The sequence below is a fragment of the Pogoniulus pusillus genome, chromosome 6 (assembly GCF_015220805.1).
Source record: "Pogoniulus pusillus isolate bPogPus1 chromosome 6, bPogPus1.pri, whole genome shotgun sequence".
Lineage (NCBI taxonomy): Eukaryota > Metazoa > Chordata > Aves > Piciformes > Lybiidae > Pogoniulus > Pogoniulus pusillus.
Window position 1 is genome coordinate 15,136,663 of NC_087269.1, and position 26,267 is coordinate 15,162,929.

General features: G+C 53.5%; 1 protein-coding gene across 3 annotated transcripts in view; it reads right to left on the reverse strand.

The window, feature by feature from the left end:
• SLIT1 (slit guidance ligand 1) overlaps window positions 1-26,267 on the reverse strand; it is a 64,077-nt gene that overhangs the window by 33,827 nt on the left and 3,983 nt on the right. For all 3 annotated transcript variants that reach the window (XM_064144570.1, XM_064144571.1, XM_064144569.1), the window contains exons 2-4: window positions 18,132-18,203; window positions 17,760-17,831; window positions 17,063-17,134 (exon numbers count right to left, since the gene is read on the reverse strand). In XM_064144570.1, coding sequence (XP_064000640.1) covers window positions 17,063-17,134; window positions 17,760-17,831; window positions 18,132-18,203 — 216 coding nt within the window. The remainder of the gene's footprint in view (window positions 1-17,062; window positions 17,135-17,759; window positions 17,832-18,131; window positions 18,204-26,267) is intronic.

Genomic DNA, 26,267 nt, shown 5'->3' on the forward strand with positions numbered 1-26,267 from the left:
GAGAAGAGGGCTTGCAGCAGGGCCCGCCCCGTCAGGCTGCAAACAGCCTCTCCTTCTCATTATTTTTTCCACCGCAAGAACTATCTTTTACCTTATCAATAATTCACAGGTACAAACGATAGCGCTCGCTGTCATGGTCCGGGAGCCACATGCTCCAGCGAGGGGGAAGGGGCCGCTGATCGCTATTGTTAATGCCTGCGGAGCCAGGGGGAGGCGGGGAGGATAAATATTTAACACTGTGTCTCCAAGCAAATGTCCATGACCGAGGGCTGAACATGGGTTTTACACGGAGCTGCTCCTGCCCTTGAGAGGGTCATTAGCATGTTAAAAGCCATCAGAGGAAGGCTGATGGAAGGGCTCCACTGGAGGGACCCCCAGCGCTCTACCCGGAGGCCAGTGGGGATGCGAAGGGGCTCTTTGCTGCTGCGGGAACACGGCGATGACCTCCATCCTGCCCAAATCTCCCCTTTCCCAAACACAAAGGCTGTGCTCTCGGCCACCCGGTGAGGAGCATCCCCAGCTCTGCCTGCTGCCATAATGGAGAACATGGTGCGTGGAGCACCTGGGGGTACCCCGGGGCTGGTGGGTGGTCACGGCAGTTCATTGTGCAGGGAATTACAAAGGAGACACAAAGAGCCACACACCACATTTTCTGTGAGCTTCCTCTCCCGGGCCGCCCGAGCTTTTCTTTTGCCATGTCGAGGGTGAGCTTTCTGTGTAAATCCCCAGGGCGCGGGGGGAGAATAGGTGTCTTTGTGAAAGAGGCTGGAAAAAAAGTGGGGAAAAAAAGAAACAGAAGCACAAAACCCAGGCCCGGCAGTGGCAGGCTGCAAGAACAGGAGCACAAAGATTCTGAGAGTATGTAATGACATTCCTACAACTGGGGGATCAGGGCAAGGGCACACGGACGTTTGCAGACACTGCCCCGCTCACCGCTCACCAGGATGTCAATAGCCCCCCACAGCATCCCTCCAGCTCTACATGCATCGTGCCCAAACGTGCAGCCAGAGTAGGACTTCCCCAGAGCTGAGTCTCCAGCCAAAGCCAGCTTTTCACTTTCTCACTCGCCCAGCAACAATTTCAGGGCACTGCATCCAGGAAAACCCTGTGGATGGACAGTCCAGAAGTGCTCCATTTTGGCCTTGCTGTCATGGTCACTACTGGAGTCTCTGCAAAGGGATGGGATCAAGAGTGGAGCAGATGCTGCCTGGCTCTGTGTAAACAGAGGCACTGGACAAAGTGCAGTTGTGATGGGCAAGGGAGCAGTGTAGGAGAAAGACAGCACCTTCATCCACTGACACTGCCTGCCCTGTAAACTCCAAGCCAGAGTCCTTGCGAAGCTCAGCTAGCACCTAACCAGGCAATGCACTTTGTAGCTCCTAAAATTAAAGCAAAGCCATCTTTCTTTTTCACTGTGCTAGTAAAATATAACTCTGCCTAAGATGCTTAGACAGGATTGCAGCACAGGGGTCAGGAAGGCCACAGCTGAGTCTCCCCAGGGGAGAGCGTGGGAAGACCGGCGCCAGCAGATCTCCCCAGCCTGGCTGAGAGAAGCAGGGGCAGCCAGAAAGGGCTCCCCAGCAGTCCCCCTGGCTGCAGCAGACCCATCCCCACCAGAAGATGTGCCTGCTCAGAGGTTGCCTCACATCATCCTGGACGGGGAAGAACCTCCCTAAGCCAGCTTTGCTCAGCCAGAGGGGCAAAATGGAGTTACTTGGGGTCTTTGTGAAGAATTAAGGTCCTGGACTAGGATGGAGGCGCTGAATTGATGTGGCCAATGCCCAGAGAGGACATCAGGGTGTCATCCATCACCCTGAAGGGGACATGTTATTACTGGGAGGCACCTGCACATTCAGTTCATAGAATCATAGAATTAACCAGGTTGGAAGAGACCTCCAAGATCATCCAGTCCAACCTAGCACCCAGCCCTAGCCAGTCAACTAGACCATGGCACCAAGTGCCTCATCCAGTCTTTTCTTGAACACCTCGAGGGACAGTGACTCCACCACCTCCCTGGGCAGCCCATTCCAATGCCAATCACTCTCTCTGTGAAGAACTTCCTCCTAACATCCAGCCTATACTTCCCCTGGCACAACTTGAGACTGCATCCCCTTGTTCTGTTGCTGGTTGCCTGGGATAAGAGGCCAACCCCCACCTGGCCACAATGTCCCTTCAGGTAGTTGTACACAGCAATGAGGTCACCCCTGAGCCTCCTCTTCTTCAGGCTAAACAAGCCGAGCTCCCTCAGCCTCTCCGAATAGATGCAGCACTGTCCCTGGGATTCCCGCTCCAACCCTGCCCCTTCCCTTTTTCACCACTGGGTAAAGAAGTCCGATCTCTTTCACAGCTTCAAAGGGCATTCAGTCTACCTCCTCCCAGCTAAGCGTTTAATGGTTAACTGCTCTGTGGTGAAAAAAAATATTTCTAGCTTGAATTTATCAGTTTCAGCCTCCAGCAACTGAATGATTTTATGCTGCTTCTCTTTTTCATTTCCTTTTTTTCCCCCAAATTAACGAGATGCCTACAATCAGACTTATCCCCGTGTAGGTGTGCAGAGATGGGGATCAAATCCCCTCCTAACCTCTTCTCACAGACACGAAGTAGATGGAGATTTTTAATTCCTTTCACTGGAAGGCAGGTTTTCCAGATCTCCAATTATCCTGCACTTCCTCTCGGAGCACTTTCTAATTTCACAACATCTCTCTAAACAGCAAGTCCCAAAGCAGAAACGATGCTCAGCAGAGCCCTCCACACTGCTCCCCCCAAAACAGTCATCTCCTCCCAGCCCCTTGGACCCGGAGCTGCTGTGCTCATCCATCTGTCCCCAAGCTGCAATGCTGGAAGCCCACATCCCAAGGCACACTGATGCAATGACTGCTAAGTCTTTTTCAGTGTAACTGTGCCCCCAGACGCTGTTCCCCATCTTGTAGCTGTGACCTACATTTTTTTTTCCCCTGCTGCATGACCTTGCACGAGGATGTTTTCCAGTGCAGGTGTTTCAGGCAGAGCATTCCCCTGGACAGGCATCCCACTAGCAGCACCAGCCCTGCTTCTTTCACCAATCAGTTTGTGTTTCCTTCCAAACCAAGCTCCACGGTAGTGAAAGTGGCAACTTCCCCAGATACATCACTTACACGACCCAGCTCAATGCATCTCCTCAGCTGGCACAGGGCAGAAGGAGAGGCCAGGAGACTCAGGGGGAGGATGGCAAAAGACAAGGTTGCTACCAAAGATACTGAGACCACCACAACTTTGCAGGGATGGTGAACACAGGTTCATCACCATCATCAGCAGACCCCCCCTGCCGCACCCTACCAGAAAAGCAACCGCTACAATTCCCCCAAGAAGTCTCCCAGTGAGGCACATTGTCAGAAATGCTGCACTGAGTTTTGCAGAATATTAATGTTTTCATCACCATATCCTTTAGGCAAGAGCAAAATGACTTGCAGAAGTCTCAGTGTATCATGTCAGCACAGTCGCTACTTATCAACCCAATTTGTCAGCTCGTCAAAAAAAAAATGATATCAGGTTTGTTTGATGAGAGCAATTTTCCATGTGGATTGGCATTAATTATCCTTTAATTCCTCCCTGATTGCCTCCCTATCCCTATTGTAGTGAGGATCGGTGTCAAGCTGGAGGCAGAGCAGCCGACTGCTACCTAGGCGGAGGCATCACAGGGATGTTCTATCAGCTCTCACCGTGCCTCAGCCCAGTCAATGCCACAGGGGTTAACAACCTGGCTGTCACTCGAGGTGACAAAGTGACTGATGCATAGAAAGTGTCACATCCCTCCTTGCACAGCCCAGGTCCTGGCCAGGGACAGTTGCTAAGAGACAAGGCCAGGACAGAAGGAGTGAAGAAGGATGGGGAAGAAGGAGGATATGCTTTGCCAGACCCTGCTGAAGCCAGATCCTGCACTGGGGAGCAGGGGACAACAAAAGCTCCTGACATCCACACGGGTGCCACCTTCCATGGAGCAGCTCCTGGACTACAAAACCATGTACACAGCCGAAAGGGAACAGGAGGAGTCCAGCCGAGAGGGGCTGGCAACGGCAGCTGGGATGTTGGGCTTCTGCCAGTGGCACTGCATGTGCAAGCTCCCTGCAGAGTGTCCCCAGATCCTTTCCAGCCTTGTGCCTTCAGTTTCCAGAGTCCTTATCAACTACCTGCCTTCAATTCCCTGAGTTGTTTAGAGCCTTGTACCTTTAATTCCCTGAGGCACAGAAGTGCACCCCAGGGACAACTGCAGCAATAAACAGGGGGACAGGCAGCCCTGGCAGCACACCAGCTGTCCCTATAGCCCACTGCAGCTACTGGCCAGCACACACTGATCCTTCAGCTCCTCAGCCATGTGGCTTCACCTGTCCTTGTTGTGCCAGGGCACCTCCTGGCCCAAGAAGTGGTTTCAGACCATTGTGAGGACCTCATGCTATCAAAGGTGAAGAGTGAGATTCATGCAACCACCCTTGTCAGGGATGGAGACCTGCCCACCCATGAGCCCCTTTCTTCAGGTAAGAGGCAACCCCTGGCCACAGGCATAGGCTGGGGCAGCCCCCAGGGAAGCCCATATTTGCTTTCTCTCCAGTTAACCCTTGGGCTGAGGAATGCAAGGTCACCACCTGCATGGCTCCCTGGGGAGGTAGCTGGGTGTGGAGGGATGAATGGACATTCCCTTTAGACTGTGCTATTTATTTTCTCAATATTTGTGGAAGGAAATGAGAGCTGGGAGTGAAACATGAGGCCAAGAATGGGCTGGGAGGGCTGGAAGACAGAGCCCCAGCCAAGCATCAGTGGGTAAAGGAGGCTGGGCAGCACTTTCTAACCACCTCATGCACCCCACTGCCACCTTTCCAGACTCTCTTCAGCCCACACCTTCTGCCACAGCCCTCCTGGATCAAGAGTGCTCTCTTGTGCCTTGCCTCAATGCCTGGCTTGGCCCTCTGCTTGGATGCAGCTGGACATTCCAGAGTAAACTGCTGCCTTCATAAAAAGCCACTGCAGGGTAAGGTACCACTCATTGCTTACTCCCATTAAACCTGATGGGCTCTTCTACAGCCTGCTCTCTTAAGAAGCTTAAATTCCCTGCAAAGTGATGAGCCTTCCTACACCATGGGAGATATTCCCAGCAGCTGGCTGGCTTGCAGCTTATGCCCCACTCCTGCACTCAGCCATCAATAAAACTCAAAAGAATGACCCTGATTATGACCCTGCAGTCCCTGCCAGTGACATCACTCCCCAGCAGCCCATTGCTCCCGCACACTTTGCCTCACTTGGGACTGACATGCTTCCAAGCTAGGCACTGCCATGGAACAGGCTGGGAACATGCAGCCTTGGCACTGTGTAGCAGGTCTGGAGGAGAAATCTGGCCACTGGTGGGAGGCACAGCCATTGGAGAGACAGGGAGGGATGTCACCATGTCTCTAATCCCTACAGGTCTGGGAAATGCAACTGTGGTGGCCATGCAGGCAGTTTAGCTCCTGTCTCTGGGACTCAGTTTTCCATTTGTAAATTAGAAGAAAACATGCTGACATCTGCAGCAGTGGAGATACTGAACTGAGGGAGCATCCTGAGGTACCCTAGAGCTCATGGAGAGGGCATCAAAGACTGCTGAGCAGAAACTGCTGTTCCAGTGGTGCTGCCATGCTGGGCTGTATTTGCACTGTCAGCTAATGCTGGAGCTGAGGCACAGCAAAGCCTGCTGCACCCTTTGGTATGGGCCAGCCAAGGAAGGTGCTTTCTGTGGTCTATCTGCTTGCTCACCTCAGAGGCCACCCTCACCTAGGAGCCTTGGGCACCCTGGTCCCATGAGCACATGCTCTGAGCAGCCACTCTGCCACTGGGGAGTTGGGCAGCTGCCTGCTCTAGTATCCTGGCTCCCAGCTCCAAGATCCTTGTCAGCGGCCCCCAGCTGGGGTTAGGGTTGCGGAGGTGTTTCCCAGTCCGGGATGCCCATCTGGAACCCATTAGGCACCTTTAATCCCCCTCATCCATTCTGGTGCTGTCTGAGCTCCCCCCCTCACCAACACACACAAATGCTGCCATTCAAGCAGTTAATTTAAACAAATTCTGCCCAGCCACCACGTCGAGAAGCGATGAAAAAGCCAAACGAAGCAGCTCAAAGCCAAGGGGGGAGTGGGAAAAAAGAAGGAGGAAAAAAAAAAAATGGCAAGAAGAAAAGAAAAGAAAGAAAACCACTCAGCACGGCAGGGCTGATACCCAGAAAGACCAGCTGCATCCTCCCAGCCCAGCCAGCCCCTGTCCTCCCCTCTCGCAGGCAATCAGATAGCATGCGGGCTGTGTAATTGGATGGCAAAGGATAGAGAGAGACATCTCAAAGCTTGGGTCTAATCTCATTAACACCCGGCTGCGGGGATGCTGTGAAATCCTAGGATGCAGGAATGAGCAACACGCTGCGCCCGCGGGGAAGGGAGCAAGCAAGCTGCGGCAGGACAGCAGCGCTGGGAGGTGAAAATGCCTCTGCTTGGAGAGCAAGAACTGGAAACGCTGCCGAGACCCAGGAATGCAGCCAGCCCCCCTGACTGCTTCTCACTTGCTTGCTCCCGTTTACCCCACAAGCACACATCCCCTCCTCCTCCACTACACTGTCCTGAGTTAGTCCCTGTGAGCAGTAATTAATAGCACCAGCAGTAATTTTCTAGCAGTAATAGCTTGGCTGTGCAATAGAGAGGAATTGCAATGGAGCATCCTTGGGGTGAAACCCCAGTGTTAAGTACCTACACCCTGACCCTACCCCCTGTGCCATGCTTGCATCATCACAGCATACACTGATTTTGTGTTTCCACCATGCCTGCTGTGCACCAGGCACGTACCCAGCAGAACACGTGGCTGCGTGTTTTGCTGGGTACGTGCCCAGTCCATGGCAAGCAGGATCAACAGCCCCTGGGCAAACATCCCAAAAGGGTTCCACGATGGGTTTGACCCCCAACCCGCATCCCCAGGCCCCCGTTACCGAGGTGACCCACAGGCCCGCGTCGCGTAGCGACAGGCCGACAGTGGCCCCTGGGAAAAAGCATCCCTGCCCAGGAGTAAGGGAGGGGGGATGAAGTGCCCACCCACCTGTGGGGCTTGAAGCAGGACAAAAGCCCCTTTGAGTGCCTTACTGGGGATGGGAAGGCAGGAGAGATGCAGTGCCAGGACTCCTGAGTTGTGTTCCCAGTTTTGCCATGGGAAGGGTGGAGGACTTCCCAGCTCCAGGGTGAGATGTATGTTTTGGGAGCTTTCCCCCTGCTTTCCTCATTTAATACTCCATCTGCACAATGGGGCAAGTGCTCTTCACTCCTCCTCCACAGGATCCCAAAATTATCATGACCCAAGCACTCAGGAGGATGGCTGAGCTCTTCCCACTTGCACCTCCTGGAGAAACCTCTGTCATCTAGCCCCTGGAGAAAGAGAAATTTTATCTCTCTCCAAGTAGCTCTGCCCCAAATGCCATCCCCCATTCAAGATGCTAGGAGGACCAGATGAGGAGAAGGAGGGGCAAGGAAACCATTTTAAACCCTCCCCACCATTTCCTGCCTCCCAGTTTACAGGAAAAAAGACAGCAAGATGTCTTCAGTTACCAACAGCTCCCTTGGGAGCAGTAAAAATTAATCCAGCTTTTCCTGTCCTGGGGGGAAATACAGACACGAATGGGGACCAAGCCTCTGGGGGGCAAAGAGTGGAACAGCAACCACAAAGGCAATGGGGAAGGCAGCTGATAAGACCCCCTAAATCCATATGCTGCTTAGGTCTGTCAGGGCAGTGGGTGTCCCAGAAAGAGACATCTGTGTCTCGCTGGTTAAGTGAGGATAAGCTTGGGATGATAATTAATTTAAGACAGATGAGAATCTGGGAAATTAATCCCCACCTCCTCAAACCCACCCCCAACAGGCTGTCAACTACTGTCAACCAGGCTTCTTTGCACATGGATGCTGATCAGCACACATGGAGAAACAGCCTTTCCCATCCCTGAGGTTGGGGGGTGGGGCAGCTTCCTCTTGCCAATGCCTACAAGCCCTGTTGCACCAAGAAACCTCCCAAGCATGAGAAGAGACATCTTCTTCAGCCACACTCACACACGTTGGATCTTTTCAGTGCTTCAGCACGGGGAGAATTACTCACCTGCTGCAGTGGGTAAAGCATCTCAGTGCCCCATACAGCCTGCTTGAGCAAGAAGCTGATGCCCAACGAGCATAACTGCTGGTGTCAGGGCTGCAGATTGCATGGTCCAGGACTGAAACTGATAACACCACAGAAGCAGTGCTGCAAACTGCTGATGGCTTCTTTTCATAGCACTCCCATCAGGAGAGACATTGGGGGTCCAACGCCCACTTAGGAGAGAGTCAAACAGCAAATACAGGTTAGTTACCTAGCTCTAATGCATCTGTGTGCTGGCCAAGCTCTAACTTACCCTAAAATCACTGCATAAGGATTTTTTCTTCCATATCCTGGAAGTCAAATTGCCACAGACTAATTCTGCTCACGACTCTTAAAGATTGCTTTGAAACTTTCTACTATCTGAGCTGTGAAAATGGGAGGAAGGAAATGCCTTTATTCTGCTCACAAAATGCATAGACAAAGGAATCTGAGTGCTCTTTTAACTCTTTCAGGGGACCAAAGGTGGCCAGCGGGAGAATGTGGCATGATCCAGGCAATGAACTGCGAGGCAGGGAAGGAATAAATAATGCCCCTGTGTTTTAACAGCTATGTAATTAGCACTGCTGCCCAGCATTAGGAACACTTGATTTTCCATCACTTTTCACCATGGGTTGCAAATTCCCATTTGCTGATGCAGCAGGGATCCAGATTCATGGAATGAGTTGGGTTGACAGGGACCTTCAAGATTATCTAGTTCCAAACCCCCTGCTATGGGCAGGGACACCCTCCACTAGACCAGGCTGCTTAAGGCCCCATCCAACCTGGCCTTCACCCTCTCCAGGGAGGGGGCATGCATGACCTCCCTAGGCAGCCTGTTTCAGTGTCTCACCATCCTTACTGTAAAAAAATATTTCTAATATCTAGTCTAAATCTACACCCCTCAAGCATAAATCTATTCCCTCTCATCCTATCACAACAAGCCCTTGTAAAAAGTCCCTTTCTTATAGGCCCCCTTCTGGCACTGGATTGCCAGGGAGGTGGGCAAGGTTGCTCTGCATGATGCCACACGGAGGGGGGCACTACGTCAACAGGGACGGAGGGTTGGAGGCTGCACCTCCTTACAGATGCAGACCCTTTTTGCTTTAATAACACTATGAAAGCCCAATCCAAGCTTGCACCCAAAGCAAGACCAAGGCTGCACCCAGCAGCTTGAGGAGCAGGGCTCAATCCCGTGCATTTCCAGGGAAACCTTGGAAGCAGCTCAACACCCAAAAAGTCGGAGTCGGCTGCGGGTCAGAAGCACAACAGGGTGCAGGGAGGGAGGGGCAGATTATCTCCAAGCAGCCGGCTGGCAATGCCAGCTCCTGGCAGCACTGGCTTGCTGGCAGGATAATGGTGCAGAACAGAGCTGTGGCATGCCCATACAGCATCTGCACCGTCGCACTGGTGGGAGGACATCCAGCCTGGTGGGGAGCAAAGGGGAAGGCTGCTTGGTGGCAGGTCAGGGCATGGCAGCAACTCTCACCCTGGCACTCCTGTGGGTGACTGTGAGTCAGGTCCCAAAGTGTTTATGGAAGTGCCTCTATACAAAAAGATCTTAAGTGTTTAATTCGTGAAACTTTGAGGCTTGGCTGTACTCAGGATCCCCCAGGGAGTCTTTTTGGAGCCCTAACCGAAAGCTGAGGTCTGTGGCACGTTATCAACAGGAAGAAGGGGGAGAACAGGCAGGCAGCAAGCAGCTCCCTGGACAAGCTTCCCAGCAAGGACACTCGGCACAAAACCTCAGGTGACTTTATTCTGTCCAGAAGGATGCTGTCCCCAGGGCGACAGCAGAGTGAGGGCCTCCAGACCTGCCTCATCCTGGTCGCACCATAGCCCCCCAAAGATGGGTTTGCCAGCCCCAGCCCCAGTCCCTTACTGCTTGACAGTAAATCAGGGAGGGGGCTGGCCGCCTGCCCGCCTGGCAGCATCTTTTCCTGGGTAACCTCCCCACCTATTAGTGGCACATTTGTCTCCTTAGAGCTGTCACCAGCCACACTGACTCTTTGTTCCCAGCAGCTTCAGCGAGGCCTCACTTCCCCCTCCCCGTCCCCTTGGCTGGTGGGGGGCGGTCTTGCAGCACATAGACCCTGCAGTCCCCACTCAGCTACCAGGGTAAACATGCTCCCCCTCCTGATTGGTATTCGGGGGGAAAACATCCGAGCCTGCCCCCCCAGCCCTGCTCTGTCCCTGACAGAAGGGGCTTTGTCACGGAGCGTGAAGGGGTATGGCACCCAGAGCCATGGGGACAAGGGCCGAAACGTGAGCACGGTGACACCAGGGACACTTGGCCCTTGCCCGGCGAGGGGAGGGGGAGGCTGGATAGGGGGGAGCTGGGAGGCTTGCTGCAGGGCCAGCTGCTCCCTGCTCCCATCTCGGCGCTTTGCTCCTGGGCTGCGGCCCCCTGCGCAGGGACACCAGCAGGCACACCAGCAGGCACACATCTGCGCAAGGACCGCGGCAGGAAAGCACACGGCCGCGCTCCAGCGCGGACAAAACACCGCTGCGCCCGCAGGTCCCTCCCCACGCACGGCGGCAGGCTCCCTGGCGCACACTGAGCTCCGGCCGCAGAACAAGCACAGAACCTTGCTGGAGGTAGCAAACCTCAGCCAAAGCCCCGACAGGAGCGGCTGTGGGAGCGCAGGGCGGGTGTCTGGCACAGGAGAGCCGGCATGCAGCCAGAGCCAGCCCACACCATAGCAGGATTTCCAGGGAGCCAACACACAGGCAGGCGCTGAAAACCTCACACCAGATCAAACCCGGGGCTTGGGCAGGCAAGTCCCCCCAGCCTGAGAGGGGAGCAGAGCTGCATTGTCCCCGTGCGCCACCAAGCATCCCTCTGCACCCACACCTCCCACACGGCATCAGAAGAGCCACCCGCCACAGGATCGCTCCGTGGCCACCAAGCATGTGTTTTTGTCCTGGCATTTCTCTCCAACTCTCCCTTTCCTAGCTGGGGGTTTTCCTGGTGCAGCACCAGGAGGAACGGTCACTGGTACAGTCTCGCAAGTAACACCTCCCACGCACAGCCAGCGCCATCCGAGCGGGGCCTGGTTTGTTATTCCCTTCTGCGACAGCTCCTTTTTCACTTGTCACCCTGTTTTGCTACTACTCAGCTCACAGCTTCCTCCTGTGTGGCTGCAGTCCTCTCCTGCTCGCAGGATGTAATTTGCATTTTCTCAAGTTATTTAGCAGCTCTTCCATTTTTCTCTGCCTGCTCTTCTAAAGGCAATTAGGGCTGGGTTTGGCCAAATGCAGGGATGGTACAAGGAACCTGCCTCAGAGCTTACCACGATGCAACCTCTCCTGCGTGGGCAGCATACCTAGCTCCGATGCTCTCTGCACCTCATCTTAAAACTCCCTCATTACCCAGATCTTCAAATACCCTTGGCCCAGAGGAGGTCTGGATCAGCCCCTGGTCTCTCAGCTCCCACACAGAAATCAGTGTAGAGCATCACTACTGCTTTGCAGTCTCCAGCCACTGAAGGAGAGTCTTGCAGCAGTGTGACAATTCTACCAGCTCCTGCAGCATCTACTGTGTCCCTGCTCTGTCTCAGAAAGCCACTGGTCCTGATTGAGATGTTAATGCTGTTTCCAGGGAGCCCCTGCCCTTATAGACAAGAAAGCAGTCCCGCCAGCACTTCCCCCTGGGCTTGGCTGCCAGCTCAGATGGGGCGCCATCTTCTCCACCATTTTGGCTGGTGTGAGTCCAACAGGAACCAATGGACCACGGCCCGTGTCCTAAATCTTCCTCCTTCTAGAGACAGGACCTTTTTATCCTACTCTCTGCTCATCTCTCTGCTGCTGAGCGTGCGCAGCTTTTGTCAAGAAAAACCTCTGGGTGGCCACTCCCAGGAGGATACATCCAGCCAGGATTGCTGCTGCTCCCTTGCTGAAGCATCTCCCCAGAGTTCCCTGTAGCTGAGCACCCAGCGCTCCTCTCTTCCTTTGCACCAGCTCGGCTCTCCCTTGGAGAAATCCATTTATTTATAGCCATCCTGGCTGTCTTTAGCACATTTCGACAGCCCACATCTTTGCCTCCCTGACGGTGTGCCCGCAGTGTTTCTGTTCTCACCCTGCTGTTACAGCCGTCTCAGCCTCCTCGCATCCCCCACCCAGCACCCTCAAAAGGCCTTAAAAACAACTTCAGGAAGAGGTTTTAAGAGAAGGTGGGGAGAAAGGGCTACAAACTCCTCTCTCATCCCTTCCTCATGTTTCCCAAGGGAATAGAGAGAAGCTCAAAGGCTTGAGTCCACCCTCCCAAAGGAAGATAACAACTCCTGCCAGCTCAGAAGAGATGCTGAAGCGAGGTCTGTCAGCAGACCCCTGGCTCTCCGTGTGATGTGGGGCTGCACCAGGCCACTGGTGCCAAGCCATTACATGGAGGACAGTGGGGCACTGGGGACCAGCACTGGGCAGTGCAGTAGCAGAGGTCATCTTCTTGCCTGAGTAATCCTCAATGGAAGGAAAGATCCATTTTTTATCAGCTTTCCACCTCACAGAAGATGTGTTCTTCCCCAGTGAGCTGCTGGGGGACACCCCTCCCTGCCCCAAGCCCACAAGGCTTTGCTCTTCTGTCCAGTGATGACAGTTTAATTAAAGCCAGTTTTAGATGGGGTCACCAGGGTCAGGCACTCTCCAGTGAAACCTCAGATCAGCACCATTTCCAGACACCAGGACTGCTTAATGAGTTATCTGCTTATTGCAGTGGACAGAAAATGAGAGGCCATACAGAGAGTCCTCCTGCCCCCAGTCCCACTGCCAAGGTGCTAGCTTGACACCCTGCACCCCATCATCTCAAACCAGGAGGAGCTCCAGGCAGGCTTTAGCTCAGTATTCCTAAATACTGAGGGGAAATCAATCCTCTCCAGGCATTTCACCTCCCCCAATGCCCTCATTTGAGGTTTGCTTTCCACTGGCCCTTTCCTGCCATCCCCCAGCTTATTTAAGCCCTGACAGATCAGGTTTAACTCCAACCCCTTCCTTTATCCCCACGCACAAATGCTTTCTATAGCCAAGATCCAAGTGACTAATTGCAGTTCGAGCTGTGCTGGGAGACCACAAAGCACCACCAACATGGATTAGACTTTGATGCTCAGACCCAGGAAGCAGGCAAACAGCTCTCTATCCCAACTCAAGCCCAACATAAACAACAGTGCAAAATTGCTCCATGGGCATCACACACCCCACGTTCAAGAGAACTGCCTTAACCTGCTGCTGTGTTACTAAAGATGGATAGAAAAGACTGCAGCATGCTGGTCAGCACCCAGGTACTCATCTAAGCAACCTCCACTGGTTCCTGCATCCACCCCTGGCTTTAAGCTTCAGCTGCCACCCAGCTGCCAGGCCTGGCAACCTCATTTCCCAGCTCAACAGATCTCAGCCCAACTCGTTCAGCCAGTTTCTGCTAATTCAAGACCTCCTAGTATCAAGGTGCAAGGACATGAGGACCTAGCAGGGAGCCCAGGAGATCAAAAGAGCATGCCACGGGTGGCGGCAGTGAGCAGGGTAAAGGGAAGCTGGCACAGCACCGCTTGCTGAAAGTGTTCACAGAATCACAGAAGGTCAGGGGCTGGAAGGGACCTCAAAAGATCATCCAGCCCAACCCCCCTGCCAGAGCAGGATCACATAGACCAGATCACACAGGAACATATCCAGACATGTCTTGGATATCTCCAGAGAGGGAGACTCCACAACCTCCCTGGGCAGCCTGTTCCAGTGTTCTGCCACCCTCACAGCGAAAGAACTCTTCCTCTTGTTTCCATGAAACTTTCTGTGCCTCAGCTTCCACCCACTGCCTGTTGTCCTGTTGTTGGGCATCACTGAGCAGAGTCTGGCTCCATCTGCTTGGCACTCAGCCTTCACATATTTATAAACATTAGTGAGGTCACCTCTCAGTCTCCTCTTCTCCAAGATGAGGAGCCCCAGCTCCCTCAGTCGCTCCTTGTAAGGAAGATATTCCACTCCCTTAATCATTTTCATGGTTCTTCACTGGACTCTTTCAAGCAGTTCCCTGTTCTTCTTGAACTGAAGGGCCCAGAATTGGGCACAATATTCCAGATGTGGCCTCACCAGGGCAGAGTAGAGGAGGAGGAGAACCTCTCTCAACCTACTAACCACAGCTCTTCTAATACACCCCAGATTGGCATTGGCCTTATTGGTCACCAGAGCACATTGTTGATTCATGGTCAACCTTCCTCCACCGGGACCCACAGGTCCCTCTCCACCTCACTGCTCTCCAACAGGACCCACAGGTCCCTCTCCACTTCACTGCTCTCCAACAGGTCAGTCTCCAACCTACACTGACCCACGCAGTTGTTCTTACCGAGGTGCAAAAGAACTTAAGATTTGCAAGAACACAATGCTATTAAGAGCCTCCTCTTCCTATCCCATCCTGACCAGCACAGGTTCTAGCCTGCCTTTGGGGGCAGGGGCACCGAGCCATAGGGCCACCCCAGATCCATTTCAGCAGTTATGTAAGTGCAAGGCCTGGCAGAGAGGCTCCAATTTCAGTTCAAGGTGAGCTGATTTCAATTTCACTTAAACCTGCTCCCCAGTGACTCATATCCCTGTAGCCTGGGCTAGGTTTGCAGCAATTTAAGAATGTCCTTATGACCTCCTGTACCAGTCAGGCTAGAATTGATCCAGGCCCCATCTCCTGTTAAGCCAGTGTGACAGCATGTCTAAACAGGGTCTGCTCTGGGCTTCCCCTGCTCTGCTGTCCCTCCATAACCATCCTTATCACCTCAGTGGTGCAACAGACAACCCACAAGGAGAGAGTGCATCAGGTCCTCTGGTGCACAGGGTTTTGCTGCCCAAATGCAGCACCCAAGGCTCTTTCAGGGAAGTGGCTTCTGATATGTTCCCAGGTAGATTCCTGCCTTCACCGATGCAGGCAGCATGCGGGCAGCATCCTGCTCTAAAGATGACAGGCAGCTCAGTGCATCTCTCAGCCCCAGTCCTACAGCTTGTCACAAGAACTTTACTCCAAGAGTGTATCCAAACTCCCAAAGACACAACACTGCCTACAGCTGAGGGACTACAAAACTCTCAGTCTGTTCACACAGCTCCACACTGCACAAGAAGGGCTCCAAGGGCTGGTGTCCAGGTGATGGTTTTCACAGCAGACATGGTCAGAAAGCAGCTTCAAGGCAGGAGAAAATGGGTTTGAAACAACCACCACATTGCAGGAAGCAACAGGCAGAGACTGAAACACGCCTGTGTATGAGGTGGCTGCAAGGAGCCTTTCACACACCCCTCTCACCCACAACAGTATGTGCAGCCCCACGCACACCACATACACACCACGGCACAGCCCCAGCCCTGCAGCTGGGCACAGCACACAGCCCAGCTGGACGGATGCCCTTCTGCACCTTCCCAGTGAATTGCTGGGGTTTGCTTCTTGAAAGAGCCTGGCATTAGAAGCTACAGAAGATTAAAAGGGAGACACTCATACTTGTAAAATAGCTCTCTTGACCATGCTTTTGTTATGCCATGGGCGGCTGGAGGAGGATGGGCCCTTGCTGGCGCCACGATGCAGCACAGCTGAGCTCAACAAATGCCGTTTGATAATTAATTGAAGGCCTGTGCTATCAGCTGCCATTACCTAGGCCCATCTTTGGCACTGATCCATCATTTCACACATCCCACACTGGCAACCCACACAGTGTTTTAACCCTTCATTACACTGCCTCCGGCTGGACTCTGACACTTACTCCCTGGCACTGTTGGAAGAAACTGGCATCACCACTGAGCAAAACAGCTCAGCCACAGCCTGCTTGCACAGGCAGGGCTGCCTGGCCCCAGACATGCCCATGCCTGGTACTAGCAGTGTCAGCCCATTCAGTTATTTCATCCGCTAGTACCCTGACCCAGCAGGGACCTGGCATCTTCGTTTCACAGTTGAGAATTGGAGATACAAGACCTAGTAAACAGAGTGCTTGTGTCCTAGTCATAACTGCCCTGCCTACCCACTGCTAATCAGCCACAGAGTGTAAACATCTTCTCTGAGCAATGGAGAGCACCTGGCCCCAGTTTGGCATGCATCCTCTCCTCCTCACAACCCCCTCCCAACATATGTGGTGCTGAGAGCCAGTAAATGCTTTGTTATGAGGATCTGTTGCAGTTTGAACGATGCTGGCACTGCCAATGGCACAGTTGCCCAAGTAAAGCAGCCACAGGCAAGGGAAAGTCAATGCTGAAAATAATACTTGTCAAAATCCCAGTGGCCTGCCCTAGGCAGCCTACTGCTGCACAGCAGGAGGAGGAACAGAGAAGCCTGCAGAACTGGGGCTTGCACAACAAGAGATAACCCCTGGAGGTGTTCTTGCAGGCACAGAGGGACAGGCAGGGCTGTCCATGGAGGAGGCAGCAGGCACAAGGGCTGGACCTTCCCCAGGCTGCCCTGGACACCAGCAGAAAGGCAGCTCTTGAGAACGGCCACAGGGCTCTGTAGCCTGCATAAGTCCCTGGGCAGGATGCAACACCCTTGAGGGCATCCTCTTTCATCCTCCCTTCAAGACAAGCCAGTCTAGGATGTAAGGACACCCCACTCCAGAACCTGTGATCTGCATCTAGAGAGAAGGCTGTGGGGCTTGCAGCACCTCTGCAGCTGGCACTGTGCAGACACAGACCATCTTGGCAATGCCAGCACCAGACCAAACTGCCAGTACCTCCTTCCACATCCCTATGCACTACAAGGATATTCAACAGAGTCTTTAACAACACTGGTCTCACATCTTCTGCAAGGCAAAGCTGATTCCCTGTCCTGATGAGTCACTCGGAAACAGTGTGGACCAGTAACCACTAGCACAAATCCTCAGAAGCAGTGCCCTCCTGGGACATCAGTGTCCCTCCAAACCCCATGGCAACCCTTAGCAGCCCCACAAGCTGGGCAGGGAGCCTTTCTGGCACAAAGGGTACTTACAGTCGTGACAGTGCCTGGTTGTTCTGGAAGAGGAGTTCGGGCAGGGTGTGCAGCTGGTTGCGGTTCAGACGTCTGCAGGGCAAGGGAAAAGGATCAGGTTGTTGGGAGTAAAACAAACCTGCAAGCCAGGCAGCAGCTCCAGGCACAGTTTGGGTGCTTTGATTCACTCAGAGGGGCCATTAGAGCAGAGCATCCCACCCAGCGAGAACACCCCTGTCCTGCTCGGAGCTCTCTCAGGTGGGGACATTATAGACTTACTGACAGTAATTACACACAGACAGGACTAAGCTATTAACTTCTGATTGCTGCTTAACTGCACTGTTAACCTGATGCTCGCTCAGCTCCTCATATTTGCTCCAGCAGCTCAGGCTTCTTAAACTGCTGAGCTGTTTTACTGAGTACTGGACTGGAACTTACAGCTCCCTCATTAACATACAGCACACAGCTGACAGCAGAAGAGAGGGATTTCTCTTTAACCTGCCTCTCACCCAAAAGCATCAGAAAGGTCTTTAAGATCTGCAGAAACAGAAAGAAGTTTGCACTCCATGCTGTAAAATACTGCTGCCATGCAGCAGAGAAGCCACTTGAAGCCAGACGGCACCGACGCATTACGCTTTAAAGCAAAGAGGAGAGGATGCTCTCTTCGGTTAAAACCCGGCAGCCCCTCGCCAACCCGCCTCAGTTCCTGGGCACTTACAGCCGCTCCAGCTCCTTCATGTCATCGAATGCCCCACGCTCCACTGTGCTGATCTGGTTTTCCATCAGCTGCCTGTAGACAGAAGGAGTCAGCTTTCTGTAAAGGTGGTCCCCAGTGCCCTTGTCTCACTGACGGCATCTCCAGTGGTACTTGGGATCCAGGGACACCTCACTCCTACCACCCCCTCAACACAACCTGGCCTCTTTCTCCCCATTGCCTCATGGCCTCATGGCCCACCACACTCAGCTCAACACAGATGCCCTCCATCCCCACTGGCACATGTCTAGCAGAGGACTCATCTCTGCATGCCCCACAAAGGTGAGCACAGTGCTCGCCAAGGTCAGGGCAGCCAGCCTCTGGCCGAGAACTCACAGGACACGGAGCTGCTTCAGTCCAGCAAAGTCATTCTTGTTGATCCGTGTGATGTTGTTGCCATTGAGTTCCCTGCAGAGAAAAGAGGCAGAGATCAGCAAGGAAGCACTCAGAGGGTAGCCAGGCACTGGGGTTCCTCAGTAACTCCCCAAAGGACAGAGACAGTTGCTGCATTTGTGTGCCACTTGCCAAAAACATGAAAGCTGGACACTAGCTCCAAAGGACTCTTACCCTCAATGGCTGGCAGCACTGGGCACACAGAAGTGTGGCTGGCCAGAAGTAAGTTGGCATCTTTCTTTGACCATAAAGCAGCAAAAGGCAGGGGTTGTCAGGCTCCTCCACCATGGATGCCCGACTTGGGGAAAGGAGCCCCAAAGCTCTCAGCAATGAAATAAGCACCAATACCAGCATCCACCTGCCTGGATGCACATCACCCTGCTCTGAAAATGCAGCAAACACCTGGTAAGGTCATCCCAAATACACAGGCTTAGCAGGCAGGGGTAGTAAGAAAGCAAACAACTCTGCCCTCAAAAAACAAGGTTCCTCCTAACACCCAGCTGCAGGGTGTTTGTGCATCACAGCTGCTTCAGTTCACAGCCACCTCACACATTCTGCATGGAGAATAAGCCACACTTCATGTTTCACCTTCCAAGAGACGTTTGCACAGGACAAGCTGCATCTCCTTACATCACTCTCATGCAAAAGCCTTGGGCTCACATGGGCACAAGTACTCCAACCAGAAGGAAGATAGTGTCCCAGCTTGACGTCCTGCTGGTGGAATTACAAGGAGAGGGCAACCTCTGCGGTGCCTGCTCCCACCGCATGGCTGCTCTCCCGCCCACAGTTCTGCTCAGTACCAGAGCAAGGTGTGCCTGACTGCTGGACCCACACATTGCAGGGGCTCTGCTCGCAGCCTGCTGTCTACACCTCCCAGGCTCTTAGGAAGAGGCCCTTGATCCTCCCTGGCTCAAAAGAAGGATGCGCTTCTGGAGCCACGGCACGAGCAAGACAGGAGGTGCCACCGGGGCAGGCTGCTGTGCCCGGGCAGGACCCCAGCATCCAGGGCTGGCAGGAGACTGGGATGCAGGAACGCCTCCTGTCACAGGAGGGCAAGAATACAAAGTCCATCGTTCCCATTAAGAGACAAAGTCTCCCTCCACCGGGCTCTGCAGCCCTGCAAGGGGCCAAGGTCAGCGATGAGCTGGCCTCGGAGGCACTGTGCAGCGTGTACGGCCGTCGGGTCCCGCCAGCACAGCCACGCACCCCAGGGTGTGCCATTGTCCTGCTGAAACGGCTGATAATGGCTAATGAGTTCCAGCTCGCCATTATAGGCTCCTAATTACACCGCTATTCAGCGCTCGAGATTGTCGGGCTCCTGCCATTATCCAGCCGTGTGTGCCTGCGCCGGGAAGGAGGTGGGGAAAGCACGTTACTAGGACACAGATGAATGCGAGCGGGGAATGAATAGAAGTTCCCCAGCCCCAGCGATTAAACCGAAACCCACACTTGGGCTCCGCCGCCCCTCTGCTCCCATCTCCCCATATGGCCACAGCCTGCACATCTGGCTCCTGGGCATGAGGCTCCAGCTCACGAGATTGCATCCTGTGGGGCTCGGTCCTGCCTTTCTCCTGGGCAGGACACCCCACATCCAGGCTGTCTCAGGCTCGAGGCACCGGGGCGAGTCACCTATTTTAGGGACATCTGTCACTGCAGGAGGGGTGGATCGGTATGTGCAGATGTCTGTCCACCTCCTGATGGACCACAGCCTTGGGGTCAGCAGATGGTCTGGAAGCTCTTCAGAATCCTGCTGGAGGCCAAGCTGGAGGTAATAGCGAGTGTTTGAACTCCCGGTGAGAGAAGGTCCCCAGCAGGACTTCCATGCTGCCTTCTTTTAAACATCACTCTAGGTGCAATGTCTAAGTGGAAGCTAAGCAATCTCTGCTACTGCAGACAGACATAGCAGAGAGGTTCGATTTCAGAACTGCTCAAGCTGAAAGCAAAGACTTACACCTTGGTCTGCAAAGTCCAAGGTGAGCTTGGACACCTCTGAGGTCTTCAAAGCACCCTTACCCCAGAGCCTTAGCCAGAGGCAGAGCAAAGACAAGGCAGCATAGAGACATGCAGAAACACGAGCCATGGACTGAACACACTAGCTCCTCCACATGCTAAAACCTGGCCCTGTCCTCTCTCCCAGGAACCTTATGGGAAAGAGCAGCCTGAACCCAAAGAAAGTCCAGGCAGGATGCACTGCCCTGGGGCTGTGCCCAGAGACAGGCCACCCTGGTGGGCAACTGTGCAGTCCACCCCAGATTTTGCTCCCCACATGCTCACTGTGCACCCTTGGGGCGCTTCAGCACTGGGGCTTGTGGCTATCCTCCAGCAATACAGTGTCCCAGGGCCCCTTCACAGCCCTGCTCTCTCAGGGGCTGACCCTGACTACTCCTCTCAGCATCCCCCCTTGCCTTTGTTCGGGTAAATGATGGCTTTTGCAACCAAGATGGGAAAGGTAAAGCTTATTTGTAAGGATGCCGAGGCAATACTGCCATTGAACTTCAAGCCATTTTCCCCCACTAAATCCCCTTCAGTTCCTCATGGAGATAAATTACATCCTGCTGTGCCCGGAAAGCTGGATCCCCGCTGCTCAGCTGCTCACCCGCTGCCTGCATGCCCTTTCCTAGCGAAGCGAAACACCCTGCCCTGCCCCATGCAGCAGAGCTTCCATAAGGGCTGGTGTGCCTGGGGAGCTGCCTGGCAGAATGGTTACGATTCTGGACTGTGATCTGAAAGCAGAGACGCAGGGTGTGCTCTTTCCCCATCACCCCATAGGGTTTAATACCAGAAAGCATCCTCACATTCATCCAGGCTGCCCTCTTCTGCCCCCCTGTACCCCAAACCTCACACCATCGCTGGAGAGGCAGTGAATTTTCGTTTGCAACCTTGAAGTTTCAGAACACCCCCCTCTCATTTCTCCCTGAGAAGAACAAAGTCATTAAAACAAGCAGTCCCTTTGCTATGTTGCTTGTGGATCATCCCACTCCCAGATGGGATGTCTGTGCTGCAGCAGGGTTCGTTAGACTGGATTTGCATAGTCTGGGTTTATATTTGGTTTCTAGCTTTGGATGGCTTATTCCATTCCCAGGGGGTCTGATGCGTCTTTTCCCTTTCAGGGTTTGGAGCTATGCTAACTCAGTAACAACCTCAGAGAGTGCAAATGCTGAGAGGTGATTTATTAAATACAGCCAACGTGAGTGATATTTCCCTGGGCACTGGTTTATCAGGAGCAGAAAGGAGCAGACAGCACAATCCTGCTCTCTGTACTCCGTTGCAAAGCACCAGCTATTGGGCACACACACACACGATTCCCGTCCTTGTGCTCAGCTCACACCACGGCAGCAGGTCCAGTGCTGCACTCCCCAGCCACCCATGCCCAGGGCAGCAGAGGGGAAATTTGCAGGATGAAACTCTGCATTTGCACTCACAAGCAGAGAAACATACTCTGGCTTGTCAGTGCCAGCACAGGGTGGGCACCCACAGCATCTGGGCAGTGACTGGAGGGACTGCCAGAGAAGCAGTCCATGCCAGTGACTCCTGCAACCCACCATGCTCCATTGGTCCCCACTCTGAGAACTGCTGGTGCCCAGCAAGGCCAGCAGCTGTGTAATTCCTGTGATGTGTCCCTTCCTCCATGGTCACCTTCCCTCTGCCATTCCTGCCCTTGGCTTAGAGCACTGACCTCCAAGGGCACAGTTCCCCTCCCAGCAGCTCCAGAGTCCTCAAACCAGAGCCCCGACCCCAGCTGGAGCCAGCAGTGCCAGATAATAACCAGGGAAGAGAAATGAGGGCTGCAAGGTCATGCACCTCGTAGCAGTATCCTTGCAGCCCTCCATCAATCCTGACATGGCTCCTTTACAGACAGGATTGACACTCCCCCACGCCCTATTCCAGCATGTCACTGCTTCTCCCTCAAGGTCCATGCCCAAAACTCTGACCTGAACCCTTTCACTACAGATGAATCTCATCCCCGCCTGCCTCAGCCACCACAGTGCAGAGCCCAGGCTGCTCCCTCACTCACAGAGGTCCACTCTCACAATCAGCCACCACAGTGCAGAGCCCAGGCTGCTCCCTCACTCACAGAGGTCCACTCTCACAATCCTGGTCCACTCACCTAGCCCCCAGCACCAGCGCCACAACTGTCCCTGGAAGCCTCTCTGCCTTGCAGGGATAGGGCTGCTTAGTTCATGCTCCCAGCCCACATCTGTGCTATTGGTGATCCACTCTCAATAAACATCTTCCTCAAACTCCCAGGCAACAACAGCATCCGTTTTGTCAGCACACTCCTGATCACCAAGCACACTTGGAAATCTCAGCCTGTCCTCCAGCCCTCTTACATCTCTCCCAGCCTGGTGGCATCTGCAGATGTCATGAGCAGCTCGTGTCCCACCACACAGACTGCTAATGGAAACACGGACGAGGCTCAGACCCCTGACTGACCTCTGTGCTGAGCACTGGAGGACAGAGCAGCTGCAACCTTTCATCCTACACTTTTATTGCATTCTTTAAGTCTTCTCAAGATTTCACCCGGCTGCTTGAATGGAATCAAGTCTCAGCACAAGCTTGCTGAGCTGCCCAAGCAGCAAAAGACAGGGCAGAGCCCTTTTCAGTCTCCGGAGGAGACAATGCTAGCATGAAGAGATGCTCACACCCACCCTGCAGCCCAAGGAGCCATGGCTGGGTACTAATCCCATCCCCTCCCAGGAGCAAGGTGGGTACAGGGTGCTGCTGCACGCTGCTCGAGGAGATGGAACTGGGAACCCACACCCTTGTCTGACACAGCTACAAAAGCTACAGACATTCTCCTTTTCCTTCCCCTTCCTGTCCTGGCCAGATCTCCTCAAGGAAGAGCAACAGTGCCCACAGAGTTCATCAAAGTCCCTTGAAGAGTGCCATACACCTCAAACACCTTGCCAGCACCCCACTTACCAAATGCCTGCAAGGTGATGTGCCCAAAGAGAACACAGCTCCAAGAGCAACTAGGTGCCCTTTGGGCTCATCTCACAACAACTACCCTTAACCAAAGAGGAACCCATCCCCAAGCACAGCATTGGTCCCAGCACAGAACACAAGAGGCTCTGCAAGCTTTTACGAGGTACTAAAGCAGGTTAGCATCACAATAAATTTTTAAGCGTTACAAACAGCATCGATCGTGCAAGTAGGTGAGGATCTGGAAGGCTTTCCGCTCTTCTTAACTCCTCTCTGGGGTTTTCATGCCACAGCCATTAGCTGCTCGAAGTCAGAGAATGCTTTACACTCGCACAGCATCGTGGTGTGTCACCTTCAGGCTGAAAATAAATAACCTCTCACAACCCGTTTTGAACGAGGAAAGGCACCAGGTCGTTTCTGCTTCACCAGTGGGGAACAGTTTTGCCTGGATATCCTCAAAACTTGGCTTTTTGGGTTGAGTAGCCTGGCAGGGAGTATCGCTGTTCCCATAGCTCCTTTGCTTCCCTGGGCAGGAGAGGCAGCCGAGCCCTCAGGCTTCATCCTGACACTCGTCAGATTGAAGTCCAATCCAACCTGCCTCTTCCACAGCAAACACTCTTTGTTCTTCCCTCATGAATCAGCTCACAACAGGGATAGGAGGGCAGGTGCACCCAAACTGCTTTGTTTCAGGTGCCCACTCAACTCCAGACCAGATGGATCTCTTGGAGTATCCCATTTTGGAGCTGAGGCTTTCTCCTTCTGAGAAATATCTAGGGTCAGGAGCTTGCATCTCTCCCACTCCTGGTGCCCAGGGCTGCTCCTCGGCTGCATCGCTTGAAAAATTAATCTTCCTTTTTTCTGATCTTCCTCCTCCTAGCAGCCTTTCTCCCCCACAGGACACTTGCCTCTTCTATTTTGAGCAGCAAATGCATCCAAAATGCATGCCAGGAAAGCAGATACTCAACACAGCTTCAGAGCCAGTATGTGGCAGGGAGACCTGAGATGGTTCAGGAGGTGACAGCCTGGGACCAACCTTGCACCAACACCATGAAGAGGTTTCCTGAACGCCACCTCATTGCCTTTCTGCTTCCAACAGGACCACAGTTCTAATGGCCATCCCCTCTCACTGCCCACATCAATAACTGCTGCCTGGCATCACACAGCAGGAAAACTTCCGCTTGCCACTCTGCTACTGTGGCCATCCCTGGCTGTCCCTTAAGTGAGGACAGGGGACAGGTGTTGGAGCTGGCCTTGGAGCTACTTGTACTGGGAGCCTGCTGGGGAGCAGTTATCTGGGTCTGACATCCCCTGAGATGGGGCCAGTTGCTACTGCACAAGTGTCTTTTATTGCCTTTCAGGAGAACACACAGAAACGTCTCCTTCCCTTTTCCACGTTTTATGAAAGCTTATTTCAGTAGCAATACAGAGAATGAATCTGTGGCACTAAATACCTCTGGAGCAACCAGAGAACCCATGAAGGACTCAGATATGAGACAAAGACAGGCTCCTAGGTTGCCCACCTTGCCCTCCTGTGGATGGGCATATGAACATCCTGCTCCGCTGCTCGCCTCACCTGCCCATGCCAGCTCCCAGGAGAGCAAATCAAAGCACGGATGAAAGAAGCCCCTCTCAACATGGGGTCGTGGGCTCATACACTTTTCCCCGGAGAGGACATCCTTTCCCTCCCTTCCCCACCTCTGTTCCCCTGGGCTGCATGCTCTGCTCCTTCCCTCGTGGTGGTCTCTTGGGCATTGTTTGCATTTCATAGCTGCCTCGCTCTTCTGCTGGCCGGAGGTTTGGTGAGAAACAATGGAGTAGAGGAGCATGAAATTCAAAGCAAATGCGTGTCCTATACTAAGTCAGTTAGATGGTTTCTATGGGTGCATGTGCACAGGGTGTTGTTCTGCACCCCGTGGATGCAGGCTCTGGAGACAGCAGCAGCAGCAGCAAGGGGGTTTGAAGGTGCATGTGAGAGACCCACAATTAAAGCCAGGAACAATTCCCCTTTCCTCACTCCCACCTCAGGAGCAAGGAATTGCCGGCAGCACAATGTATCACCCTCGAGGAGCAAACTGGCAGCACATTTAAGGCAAAAATATCTATTTTAAAGGACGCAATAAAACAGAGCTAGGGAAGGGTTTATAGGGAAGCAATTGCTGTGTGGGGTGAGAAGTGGTCACCAGAGGCCAATCTGCCTGGCTTTATTGCCTGTTACTGGTGACTTTTCCCAACCAGGGGACAATAGATCCTCTGCTATCAGCCTCGGCTCCAGTCAATACAAACACGACATAGTTTTTTAAACTAATATTTTTCCAGCATGCAATTCCGTGGAGAGCGAGAAGGCAGCGTTACCATGGTGATATATAGACAGCATCTGCCTTGGACGTAGCTGAAGGGAGAAACTGGAATAGAATTGCAAATTTCCTCTGTCCGGGAAGCCACCGTAGTAGGCTGAGCAGGCTGCCTTCCCCAGCCAGCCTGCATCCTCCCAGTGCCCAGCACTGCCTCTCCTGAGAGCCAAGGGCAGCCAGGCTAGTCGAGCACTGCCCTAGCTCCGTATCAGTCCTGCATCCTGCCCCAGAGCACTGCAGAACCTGCACACTCCCTTACTGCCCCTGCAACCAGCCTGCTTAGCTGCTACACCAAAAACTTGCCCAGGCACAGCATGAACAGAGAGACTGACCTGCTCCAAGGCACTTTCCAAGAATTCATGTTCCCCAGAGCCTCCCAAGGAGACACAGGCAAACAACTGGTGTCAAATGCACCAGCACAGCTGTAATACACCAGCCTTGCTGCTGCAAGACATTTAGATGAACTGGCTGGAGGAAGACACGAGTGCATGAATGAAACAACATCCTCTGAACAAGAGCTCACTGCTGCAATTTCGGCATGGGACAGTTAGGCAGTGCACAAGCATCCTTCAGGTGCAGCTGCTCTGGCATTGTGCTCCTGTACCCAAAGGCTGGAGCTCAGCACCCCTTCCCTCCAGCAATGCGAATGGGGGAGATGGCAGAGCTGGCTGTGATCTGGATGAGGCACATTTTGGCACAGGCAAAAATTGGAGGAACAAGGCAAACAGAAGCTCCAGAGAATGCTCAGGTCAGGGATGCTGGGAGGGAGAAGAGGGAGCCAAGGAGAATGCAACGATGGGGACTA